The sequence below is a fragment of the Pelophylax lessonae genome, assembly GCF_965119305.1.
Source record: "Pelophylax lessonae genome assembly, chromosome: 6".
NCBI classification, from domain to species: Eukaryota; Metazoa; Chordata; class Amphibia; order Anura; family Ranidae; genus Pelophylax; species Pelophylax lessonae.
In genome coordinates, this window is record NC_138773.1 from 297,167,184 (window position 1) to 297,179,844 (window position 12,661).

The 12,661-nt window shown below is 43.6% G+C and overlaps 1 protein-coding gene across 1 annotated transcript in view; it reads left to right on the forward strand.

Annotated features, from left to right (window-relative positions):
- The window catches only part of MGAT5 (alpha-1,6-mannosylglycoprotein 6-beta-N-acetylglucosaminyltransferase), a 304,189-nt gene extending 291,791 nt beyond the window's left edge, over positions 1-12,398 (forward strand). The window contains exons 14-17 of the mRNA XM_082260943.1: positions 707-823; positions 2,320-2,394; positions 4,971-5,128; positions 11,649-12,398. Coding sequence (XP_082117069.1) covers positions 707-823; positions 2,320-2,394; positions 4,971-5,128; positions 11,649-11,847 — 549 coding nt within the window. The 3' untranslated portion in view covers positions 11,848-12,398. The remainder of the gene's footprint in view (positions 1-706; positions 824-2,319; positions 2,395-4,970; positions 5,129-11,648) is intronic.
- Positions 12,399-12,661: the final 263 nt, after the last annotated feature.

Genomic DNA, 12,661 nt, shown 5'->3' on the forward strand with positions numbered 1-12,661 from the left:
CCAATCCGAGTACTCCCCATTAATCCCCACCCTCTGGACTCTCCCCTGGAGCCAGTTCTCTATCCAGGTACTCACCTTATGGTCCATACCTACCTTCCTTAGTTTGTACAGTAAGCGTTTGTGGAGAACGGTGTCAAAGGCCTTTGCAAAGTCCAGATACACCACATCCACAGGCTTTCCTTTATCTAGGTGGCAGCTCACTTCATCGTAGAAGGTTAATAGATTGTTCTAACAAATACATTTTTTTTTTTTTGTTCCTCAGAGAATAGGTACAGGAATGCAACTACGCTCCCCCATCATCCACCTCTGCAAACCCTCCTGCCCCCAAAAAGTTTCCTGGCATCTCGCCTATCTGGCCAGCTGTAGTACCTCCCAGCAGTAAAGGCGGCGCCACTCCTTGCGGGCAGAAAGATCATTGGCCAGCACATGGGCACAGATGGGGATCACAGTGCATCTTGTTACGCGATGCCCCACCCCACATTGTATGTGCATCTTCCTTGTCCCCTCCATGAGTTCAGGGCAGAGGGGAGCAGAGGTAGAGAGACGGAGGTGGCAAAATGGAGTTCCACCATGTTCAGGCTGAAAAAAAAAAAAAAGCCCTGGTTCTAACCCTTTCCAACTCTCAAAAGCTGGAAAATGAAAATGTTCACCTCTTTGATCCTAACCCCCAGACATGCTTTATCTGATGTAAATCCTTTTCTTCCAGCTCACATCCCAGCACCCGTACGCCGAAGTGTACATCGGGAAGCCTCACGTCTGGACTGTGGACATCAACAATCCGGAAGAGGTCGAGAAGGCTGTGAAGGCTATACTAAATCAAAAGGTTCTTCATTCTTTCTGATGCTGATATTTATGTTGGTCATTCATGTCTGTGAACCTCAATATGGGTTTAGTGTTTGATGTAATGTCGTCTTCTGTTAAACTGTAATTTGTCCATCCCACTGGCCCCACCCGCTTTTCTGTACCTTTATTATTACAGGTCTTCTGAGCTAGGATATAAGTCATTAAAAGCCAGAAAACATAGAAGCCTGTTCAATTAACCATTAACCCGAGCTGTATATATTTCAATGCAGTCATATTATGCATCCTTTAGGCACTGTATAAAACTGTACCCTCATGTCATGTGATTTTGTGCTGTAAAACTTTCATTGTTGCTGCCGTTTTTGGGTAGGCTTACAGAGAGGGTGGCCCTTAAACCAGGGAACACAGTCCTTTTTTTTCTTTTCACAGACTCTGATTTTGGGCCATTCAGCAGATGATCCAGGAACAAACCAATTGCCAGGCCTCAACACTGTATTATGGGGGTGATGACTGCAATATTTCCACCTCGTCTAACCAGAGCATGCTTTGCATTGATTCAGAAAATTCAAAGCTTTCTCTGAATGCCACCCATGTTGAGCAGCCGACCTCCTGTGTTTAGACAGCAGCAGGGCAATCACTCAGCATGCGACCTGGAAGCAAGTGGAGATGACTAGAGTAGCTTTGTCTACATAGGTGATTTCCAACTTCCAGGGGCATTGGCCAGGTAGATAATATATACTCGCAACCAAGCAGAGAACTTGAGCTGGTAAAAACGAACAGTATTTCCGGAACGCTGTGCGTTCCATGGACCAGACGTGTGCAAAGCGTAAGTGATGTAATGACGCTCTACGTGTTTCGTCAATGTGACGTCAGGAGCAGAGAATAAGCAGTGACAGATTCACATTAAGCAAAGCTTGTCATATGTGGAAAAAAAATTGAATTTAGATTAGTTGCGTTTATTACAAATATCAATTTATCCCAGCAGAACTTGAATATATCAGTCTGTACCTATACCGTTCTTTTGCTTTTTTTAAAAGCAAAAAGTTCTAGAAAACGCTATGATAGGTGGTTACAATGGCAAATATTTTAATAGAAAAGGAGAGATCAGTCCACGCCGAAAAGTCTTGTTGAACTCGACCAGAATGATCAATCTTTTTGTGTTGATCGCCTGCAATGAATATATAATCTATTTTGACATTTATAATAGTCATTCGTTCATATTTTTATAAAACCCAGCAGGAATTAAGAAAACCTTTATAGGTGTCCAAGATGTTCATGCCAGCAATGTGCATGTGCCATGTGCCAAAAAGATGGCCCACCTCATGGGATGCTTGTTAAATATTTGTTTTTATGAAGGGATAAGTCCTTTAATATAGCTGAACACTCAGTAAAAGCATCAGGTTCCGCTCTGCTGGCACAGAGTTGACTCTTGTACTAAAATATTAATCTGGTTTCACTTGAGCTGTTGATTGTTCCTTGAAGTGACAAATGAAGTTACACGGCTTTTGCTCTTCACAGAATGAACCTTACCTGCCCTACGAATTCACATGCGAGGGCATGCTGCAGCGGGTGAACGCCTTCATTGAGAAACAGGTAAGCGCTATCGCCCTGCTTGGAAAAGAGACAAGAGTCAAATGGCATGATGAGGGCTCGGGTCAGTGAGGTTCAGCATGGGTATGTCTGTTTTAAGAGTTAAGGTGTACTTAATGTACTGAGATTTTATTGTATGCTATTGCACAGGTTTGTTTTAGCACAAAAGAAATAGTTTTAACAGTTATGGATGTTCTGTGCTTAGGGGTATTAAGGTTATGAGGTCATTCCTGTGTGTGTGTGTGTGTGTGTGTGTGTGTGTGTGTATATATATATATATATATATATATATATATATATGTGTAATTGTGCTTAAGGGGGAATAATAGGAGTGATCTCTATGTGTAGGGGTATAAAGATTAGAGGTGATCTCTATGCTTAGGGGGGTATAAAGGTTAGGGATGACCTCTGTATTTAGGGTTATAAAGGTTAGGGATGATCTGAGCTTAGGCGGCATAAAGCAGAGTTAATAAATTAAAACTCACAGGAGGTCCAATCAATTTTCTTCCAGCAGAGTTCCATATCACAGCTCCCCTCTCCTCATAGGCTATGTTCCCATCTCTGAAGCTGGGGACCCAATAGAAATCACGCGTTTCCGATCCGTGGCGAAATGTGCTGCTTTTTCGCCGGGGCAACCCACACCTCGACACTAGTGGCGCATTTTTGTGCGCTTCAAAATGCATGTTGCACCATGCGGCTTGGTATGTCTTTAAACAAGAGTGAGGCATTTCTTTCCGTGTTTTTTTGCGGGTAGTGCAGACAATTAAAATATCGGCTGACCTACCCACAATGTGTGTTCAAGAGTGCATGCACAGATTCCTCCCCCACAGTAGTTTCACAGTAGTTTACTCATACTCCCTTGACATAAACCCCAAAAACAGTACCTTCTGCCCCTCTTCTTGTTAGCCGCACTGCACATTACAGTCCTCAGCCCCCTTTCACTCCCCAAACCCCCCCCCCCCCCAAAAAAAAAAACTACCTTACACAGGTGGTGGGAGGCAAAGCAGGTCTGAAATGAGGGCGGGAGCTGCAATTGGTTGCTAGAACCACTCTGCAGCTTAGCAGCCAGTCACCTGTTAATTCAAGCAGCTCCTGCCCTCTGTCCACAACTGTCCTACCTCCCACACTCGGAGGATGACAGCAGTGATGGCTGGGGGGAGAAATCGGCTCCTAAATGGTGCAAACGCAGAGGTCCTAACGGGACAGTGACTTGGTCTGGATCCTGACTGTGGTCCACCATTTAGTGATGCCTGGTATAAAAGTAGGGAGTAATCTCTTTGCTTAGGGCTATAAACACCTTCGAACCCTTTAGCGAGCTAGATAACGTAATGTATCTTTTTGTAGCATATCTGCATTCAAAAATTTAGATTTTAGGTGTGTTTTCTATAGTATGTGTTTTTAGATTGTGCCTATCTATGCGCTTTAATGTGATAAAATATGTTGAAGATGTTTGTATTTTTAAATGATCTGACCACCCCAGAATTGGCAATTTTTAGGTGGTGTCTGTTGGGCAGAGTCACACAGAACTGAGGGCTCTTTATTTCCAAGTCACCTTGTTGCATTCTCCTCGGTGTCGTATAAATTCACAATTCCGCAGGGACAGTTAGACACCCTTAAAAAGGGAAAAGACTATGGTGCTGCAGTAAGCCGCCCAGTGAAACCGTAGAATAAGTGTGGGGGAAATGAAAAGTCAGACAGTCGCTCAAAAGAAAAGAGGCAGCTCCCCTGAACAAAGTCCTGAGTCAACCTAGTACACCTAAGAGCAGAGGGCGCCTCCATCTGAGTGTAAACTGTAAAACCAGCAAATAGTATAGTAATGCACTCACATTTGGTAAAGGAAGAGTCAGCATGTCCTCTCTGGAGGATTTGTCATCAATGACAGATCTGCAGGCAAGCAGTCGCTGCTATGCAGAGTGCGGTCAGGATGATGCTGGGTGGATGTCGGGAGAAGCGCCATGGCTTGGGGAGCTGGAATGCAAGCAGCGCAGTGTATGCCGCTGGTATGCTCATAAGGAATCTGACACACACCTGCCCACTAGCTGTAAGCAATTTACAGCATTGATGAAGTCATTTTATGGATAGAATCGGGAAAGGTTAAAAGCTCAGTCTGCCTTTTTTTGTCATTTGTGTCCCATTGGGGAGATTTCCTTCCTTTATTGTTCCACAAACACAACAGGAAGTAAGAGGAGATCTTCCCAAAGTGAAAAAACAATGATCACCAGGACAAGTAGGTTGAATCACAGAGGACAATAAAAACCTGACGGGGTACTAACCATTTCTCTTTTCTAAACAAAAATGAACACCAAATGTGGTCTTTAAATGCTCTTTGGATAACCTTCCATCTTCTAAAAACACAATTTGAATAATTCTTGAATTTGACATTCTTTTTTTAAACACAGTTTTGTGAAAAGATGCCCAACAGCTGCCCATTAAATGCCTTTATGTAAGAGATGGTTGGATGTTGGCTTGAGAAATTCCTAGCACTTGACTGCAACTCATGGGGAAATGTCTGTTATTCCTTAATTTTGTTTTTTTCTGTTACAAATTTCTCTTGAGTCATTAAGCTGTTTCTCCTTCAGGATTTCTGCCATGGACAAGTCATGTGGCCTTCATTAAGCGCCCTTCAAGTGAAGCTTGCAGAAACTGGAAAGTCATGTAAGCAAGTGTGCCAGGAGAATCACCTCATCTGTGAGCCGTCGTACTTCCAGCATCTTAACAAAGACAAAGACCTGGCCAAGTAAGTGCAACCAGTGTGCACATGAGGGGTAACAGAGAAGCTGACAGGGCATGCTGGGATTTCTATCTCTCTAGCTTTTAAAGCAGCTAGTTCCCCAGCCGTGGTTTGGACAGAACTGCCTATGAGGCTGTCCTTTAAATTCCCCATATCCATGCAAAGAGAATACTGTATATCCACCACAGGGTGGGCCCTTTACATACATAGAGGTCATAAATATGTGTAATCTGATCAGAATTTCATGTTCATCCTCTGTAATATAAAGAGAGAGGAGCTCATCCAGTGCCTGTTACTACTGCTCGGGAGGATTCTAGCAGTTTAGAATTTCATACCTAAGGGCACCTCTCCCTGTGCTGCTGATTTTTCACTCCACCCTCCGCTTTCACCTGACTGCTCCACTTTATGTCACCTTCTGCTTATTGTCTGTGGTGCAGCAGACAATGCCACTAAATGTGAATGACCGAGTTAAAACTGCTCTCCCTTTAAAAATGAAATCATCAATATACAGCTTATAATAAGCTCAAGATATGAAAATGTCCATACATAACCACCAAGTGCTCCAAATAGTTCAAAAAAGGTGATTCAGAGATCTTAAGTTACTCCACACAGCAAAAAGTGGGTTGTGCTATCTTCCACCACCATCAGGTAGATTTCCTACTCACCAGACAGAAATTTAGAATGCTTATTGGATTGAGAGGATTTTCTTTCATAGAAAAAGACGTTCCCCAGTAGCACTCCAATCCAGTCAGATATATCTCCAGAGTGGTGTACGATATGGAAAAGACAGACCCTTCATAGTGTAGTATTTTAAAGTATTTATTGCGCACTAGTAAAAAAACTTACAAATGTTGCAGATCAAAATGGACTTGCTAACATGGTAGGGACGCCGATATGCGTTCCAAGATGGCGAAAGTGACGTGTCACATAGATACCACCCAACGCATTTCGTCAGCAACGTCTGACGTCATATGGGGTCACTTGACCAGACATGTCCCTCCCTTCTATTTATATCACTGCCATATTAGGATATCCGATCTGTTTCAATCCTTTCATACCATAATGAAAACCAATTCTATACATCCACCAATGGTAAGATCTACATAAAAACGAAATTATACTGTCCATAATTAAGTCTTCAACTAAAAATACTTTAATGAATGACTCATAAAGATCAGGAATATATACAGAACACTCCCTCTAGGAATGGCAGATGGGAACGCACCCATTTAATATTTCGCCCCCTCTAGTAGAGTACACAACCCAGTTAATGTATCAGAAACTATATGAAATCAGAAAAACAAATATGAAAAAATAATAAATATATATATATATATATATATATATATATATATATATATATATATATATATATATATATATATATATATAAAAACGCTTAAAAATTAAATTATTAGAATAAAAAAGAATGTGATGAGTTTGATGGGCACAGCGCGCCATAAATCATCTTCAGATCCAGGGTCTGAATCGGTCGCTGCGGATGGCAGCTACCCTTTGCGTCTGCTTCCACGCACCCTGTGTTATCAGATAGTGAGGAGGATTCCTCTGTTCCTCTAGCTGCACATGAGAAGGTGCTAGTGGATGCACTGATTGTATCGGTGTGAGAAACCTTACATGTGGAAGATGCGACTAATGCAGCATCAGAGGCGCGGGTCACCTTTTGGCATCCACAAGTTCTCCAAAGCTGCAAAGGGTGTTCCCCTTTCCTGCCACCTTTGATGTGGTCTCAAAACAGTGGGATTCCCCAAAACGCACCTTTGCAATCCCTAAGCATTTTGCAATGCGGTACCCTTAGTCCCGGTTCACATTTGTGCGATGCTGGAACGCTGCTAATATACAGCGTGTTCCCGCATCGCATCCGTACCCCTGGCAGTTCACACTGCCATATGCGATGCGCAGGTGGTGTCAATTAAAAGTTGACGCCCCCAGTTGAGATCGAATATCGCAGTGCGATCTGCAAGTTTGCACAGAATCGGATCGCACTAGTGTGAACCACCATGCAATCCAATCCGATTCTGCTGCGGATTAAAAGAGGGTCATGTGCGTGTTTTAGTGCGATTGCGGTGTGAATTAAGCCATACAAACTGGCTGAAATTTGCACCACACAGAGATCGCATGTAATTTTAGGAGCAGTGCGCTCCGAATTACATGCGATCTCTGTGATCGCACTAATGTGAACCGGCACTTATGAGGAGTCCCTCCTTAAAAAATGGACAGTACCTCCTGCAGTGGACTCTCCGGTTTCCAGGTTGAATAAAGCAAGGGTTCTATCGGTAGAAGAGTCTCCGGTCTTCTCTGATCCGGCTGATAGGTGGTCGGAGACCTTGACCTGCCATATATTTACTGTGACTGGGTCGGCACTTAGGCTGGTGTTTACCATCACCCTGGTGTCACAAGCTATGACTGAATGGACAAAAGTTTTATGCTGGGACCTGGAGGAGAAACGGATCCCTCCTGAGTTTGTGGAGCTGGCCGATCAATTGGTCCAAGGGCTACAGTTCGTCTGTGATGCCTCTTTGGATGCCGCTCCCTTGCTTTCAAGACTGTTCGTCTCTGTGGTGGTCCTGCGGCACATTATCTGGCTAAAATGCTGATCCGTGGACCAGGCTTCTAAGAAGGCCTTGTTCGATCTTCCATTTGTGGGAGTTGGCTTGTTTGGAACTTCTTTGGATGACATCAAAGGCCTCACAGGGGGAAAGAGTACTCTTCTTCCTCACCAAGGGAAGGAGTCCCATCGCAGACGGAGACCCTCCTTTTTTGCTCGCAAGCAGCCTTTTCGTTCCTCGGGATCTCCGAACAAGGGATCAAAACCCTTCAGGGCCTCCAATGGGGGTTTCAAGAAGTCTTGGTCGGGCAAACCAAGAGCATAGACTGCCAGGCCTGCGGACATAAACTCCTCCCCATGAAGGGGCACCCTCATCCGTATCAGGGGTGAGGGGACGTCTTCGCTGTTTTCCGGACCCGTGGACCTTCCTAATTAAGGACAAGTGGGTCCACAGTCGTTCTATCCAGTTACAAGATCGAGTTTCGATCATACCCGTCGGCAAGGTTTTTTCCTTCCAACCTCCTCTTATCACCAGATCGCTTACGGGATCTCTATGGGGCAGTGCAAGACTTGCCTCAAGGAGTGATTGTCCTGGTTCCGATGTCGGAACGCTTTCAAGGTTTCTATTCAAACCTGTTTATGGTTCCCAGGAAGAAGGGCAGGGTGCGTCCAATTCTGGACTTCAAGGCGCTGAATTGCTTTGCGCGAGTACATACGTTTTGAATAGTCCATTCGCACGGTGGTAGCATCCCTACATCAGGGGGACTTTCTAGCATCCATCGACATCAAGGATGCTTTTCTTTACATCTACATTTGTATCGCCCATCAGCGCTTCCTCCGCTTTCCCATGGGTGAGAAGCATTATCAATTTGTGGCATTACCCTTTGGTCTCGCCTCCGCTCCTCGGGTCTTCACAAAAGTGTTGGCCCCGGTTCTAGCATTACTGTCAGTGTTGGGGTATCGCGATACTGGGGTACCTGGATCTGCTCTTGCGAGCAGAGTCTTCGGCTGCCCTATTGTCCAATTTGGAGAGCACTCTGCAAACGCTGAGGGAGTTTGGTTGGTTTCTGAATCCTCAGAAGTCTGCTCTGGTCCCGTCCACAAGCCTAGAATATTTGGGACTGACTCTGGCCTCTGCCAGAGTGTTTCTCCCTGTGGGAAAACTTCATTGCGTGATGTGAGTCTCTTGGGGTTCACCCTCGCTCCTTTTTGGCAACTCTGACCTTGGCCTTCCTCCAGAGAGGGGTCAAACAAAGTTTAAACTTGAGTACCATCAAGGGCCAGGTCTCGGCGATTTTTCTTTTAACGTCCTTTGGCCTCACACTCCTTGGTATGTACTTTTCTCCAGGGAGTGGAACACTTGGCTCCCCCGGTGCGGTCTCTATTGCCACCGTAGAACCTCAATTTGGTGTTGACAGTTCTTCAGAAACCTCCCTTTGAAAATATTCGGGAGAGTCCTCTGCTTATATTATCCCAGGTGGTGGCCTTTTTTGGTTGCTATTTGGCGCGCAGGGTGGCTGATCTGGCAGCGCTGTCTTGCCATTCACCTTATCTAGTTGTTTACGGGGATAAAGTGTTTCTTCGGCCATGTCCATCGTTCCTTCTTAAGGTCGTCTCCGGTTTTTATCTGAATGAAGATATTGTGTTGCCTTCCTTGTGTTCTAAGCATCCTAAAGAAGTTGCCTTGCATTCCCTGGATGTGGTTCGGGCAATCGGTGTACCTGGCAGCTATGGAGTTGTTTCAAAAGTCAGACTCACTGTTTGTCCTCACGGATGGACCTCGCAAGGGGCTGGCTTCTTCTGCTGCTAACATTTCCAAATGGATCAGGCAGACTTTGATTCAGACTTATTCTATTAGTGGTCAGGCTCCCTCTTTCCCTGTCAGGGTGCACTCAAGAAAATGGTCGCACACCACCATGGAATCCAATAAAGAAAAGTTCCTTTAGTCACATAAGTGGTACAAGGTACAGCAGGGTAGGACAGTAGATGCGTTTCACACGACTGCTACATGCTTGTTCACTCACTAACAAGCACATAGCAGTCACGTGAAACGCCTCTACTGTCCTACCCTGCTGTACCTTGTACCACTTATGTGAATAAAGGAACTTTTCTTCTTTGGATTCTGTGGTGGTGTGTGACCATTTTCTTTTATGCTTCTGGTGGCGAGCCGAAGTTCAACACCCACCTTGAATCGTGAACTTTGCGTGAGCGGTGTTCTCTCTTCAGGGTTCACTCTACTTGGGCGCTTAGTGCCTTTTTGGGCCTTCCGTCATCAGGTGTTAGTGGTGCAAGTTTGCAAAGTGGCCACTTGGTCGTCTGTGCACACATTCACAAAGATTTATAAAGTGGATGTGTTGGCATTTGCGGATGCTTCTTTTGGCCGCAAAGTTTTGCAGGCTACTGTTTAGAGGATTTTCCGCTTTGAGGGTTGTTTTCTTAGTTGAGCTCAATGTTACCTGGTTGGCTAGGTTTAGCCTTTGGGAAGTTTATCTGCTGTTCCCACCCCTCATGTTGGACACTGCTTTGGGACATCCCTATGGTCATGAAGATGAAGAGCTGTTTCCGTCAATGAACGAAAGAAAAAATTGAATTTTTAACTTACCGTAAAATCCTTTTCTCTCATGTTCATTGGCGGACACAGCACCCTCGTATCCATTTCAATATTCTGCCTCTCCTTGCCTCTAGGTCTGTTTTATCAGGCTTTTTAAAATATATTGTTTTTAAATATGTATTCTGTTTGCTCTCTAAATACAATTTTACACTTTTTACGATGTTTTGACATAGAAGACATACAAATGACTTTCACCCTTGAACCTTTAGTTTCACATATGTACATCATGCTATATATTGTACATGTGTTCCTGTACTTCTTCATTTTTATCTTTTATATTGTACTTGTGTTCCTGTACTTCTTCATTTTTATCTTTGAAGAGGAGAGTTTTGAAAGTGGACAAATTGGCTTTCGTTTTAACAATAAAAACGGAATCTCACCATGGATTTCTCCTGATTCTCTCTCCCTACACTCGTATGAGGTTCTTTGACCTACCTGCGGGAGTCACAAAAGAAAGAAAAAAACTTTTTTTTGCCACTGGAGGATTATTTTTGAAGCACAGGTGTTTAACCCATCACTAGTCAGTGAGTAAGAGCACATAAGGAGGGGAACATGGCACTGGAAGAATAAGATAATCCGCACTTTAGACTTCTTGTTCATGCACTTTTTTGCACTGATTGCGCTTTAATTTTTTAAAAAGTATTCTGTATTGTGATTTAAATATTATTTTTCTGCACCAATATTGAATAGCGATGCATATTAAGCCCTTTTTGGTTACACACAAAAATATTTGAGGAATATACAACTTACATCCCAGCAGCAGTCTTTTTTAAACGCATTCCACACGCTACATGGCACGGTGATCGTAATATTTTAATAATACATCAGTGCCAATATACATTATTCTCCTTTAAGTGAGGATTCGGGAAGCAATAAAAATCTGCCGTTTTTAGAAAGTCTATGACAATCAGTGTGTATCAGGAACTATTTGTGGCATTTCTTAATAAAAATTAAAACATGCACAGTTTATAGAGGACAAATCTTTACAATGTGTGTCCTTCTGTTTTGAGATGGATAGATATAGATAGATCTCCAAAAAAAAGAAAATTAACGTTCTCCAGATTTTTTGGGGATATTTTGGTGGAACTATGGGAGCAGCCATTGCCGTGATCTCCAGCAACAAATTTGTAACACAACAGGAGTGACTATACTATACATTATTTTCCTAAGGATTTATTGTTTAGGTCTAGACTATTGATATCAAATACAAGTAAATCTGCCAATGGTTCTTCCCTTGGATAATTTGATTAATATGATGTTAATGATATCCAAACAATATGACCACTTTTTTTTTTTTTATGTTTTAGTTTTTTTAAATGGTAACACATTCATGTTGATTTCATCCCCAGGTTCAACATTCAGTGCCAGACCTCTGACGTCGCAAATGATATCGTGGTCCCGTCCATAGATGAGAACAAGAAGCATTGCGTCTTTCAAAGCGATCTCCTATTATTCAGTTGCGCGGGGTCCCACCCCCACCACAAGCGGGTCTGTCCATGCAGGGACTACATGAAAGGACAGGTTGCACTTTGCAAGGATTGCCTATAGCATCTGCTAACCCTCTCCCTGTCGGATGGGGTGTCCTGGCGGCTAGGTGCGAAGGCATGTAACACTTTCTTGCACTTTTGGCCTGTTGGTATGTATGGAAAGCATAAAGGGTTTCACGTTCTGTAAACGGGCACCAAACACCGTTTTCGAAGGGAGTCCGTCCCAGGAAGTGCTTCAGATGCCTTTCTCACAGGAGCATTTTTTGTGAGCTGAAGCCCTGGAAAGAACCATCTTTAAACCTTAAGCCTTCCAACTCTGCGCTACTTTAAAAAAAAAAAAAAAAAGCGCAGCTGACATTTTATTTTAAGGAAATCTATAGATGGTTTACACAAGGTGAATACGGTTTTTGATCATCGATGTGGCGGAGCAGTCCTCTCTAATGCGGTGATTTAGGAACGCTAGGACGCCATGCTAGTATGTGTGAAACAACAACAAAGTGTGAAGGCGGTTCATCCGCTCTGATTCTGGACGCTATACTAGATGATGATCACCGCATGCTGCAAAGGCCCACAGGCTACTAGCTGTAAAATAACGCATGACTACTGTAGACTATTGATTGATTGACGTAGAGCAGTGCCGGTGTCTCGTTACAGAATCAATATGGCATGTGTGTGAAATTCCGTTTCGGGGAGGGGATTCTGATTCTCAGCCTGTTTACAGACCATAAAGTCCCTCTTCGTACACTCAACAGAAATTTCCTCTGTCTCCGATCGCCACACTGCCAAGTAGTAGACCACCGCCAGCTTGGCTTTTCCTTGGATCCTTTGGGAATAACTCAACTGAAAAGAAGGAAAATAAAATGTGTAATAACTGT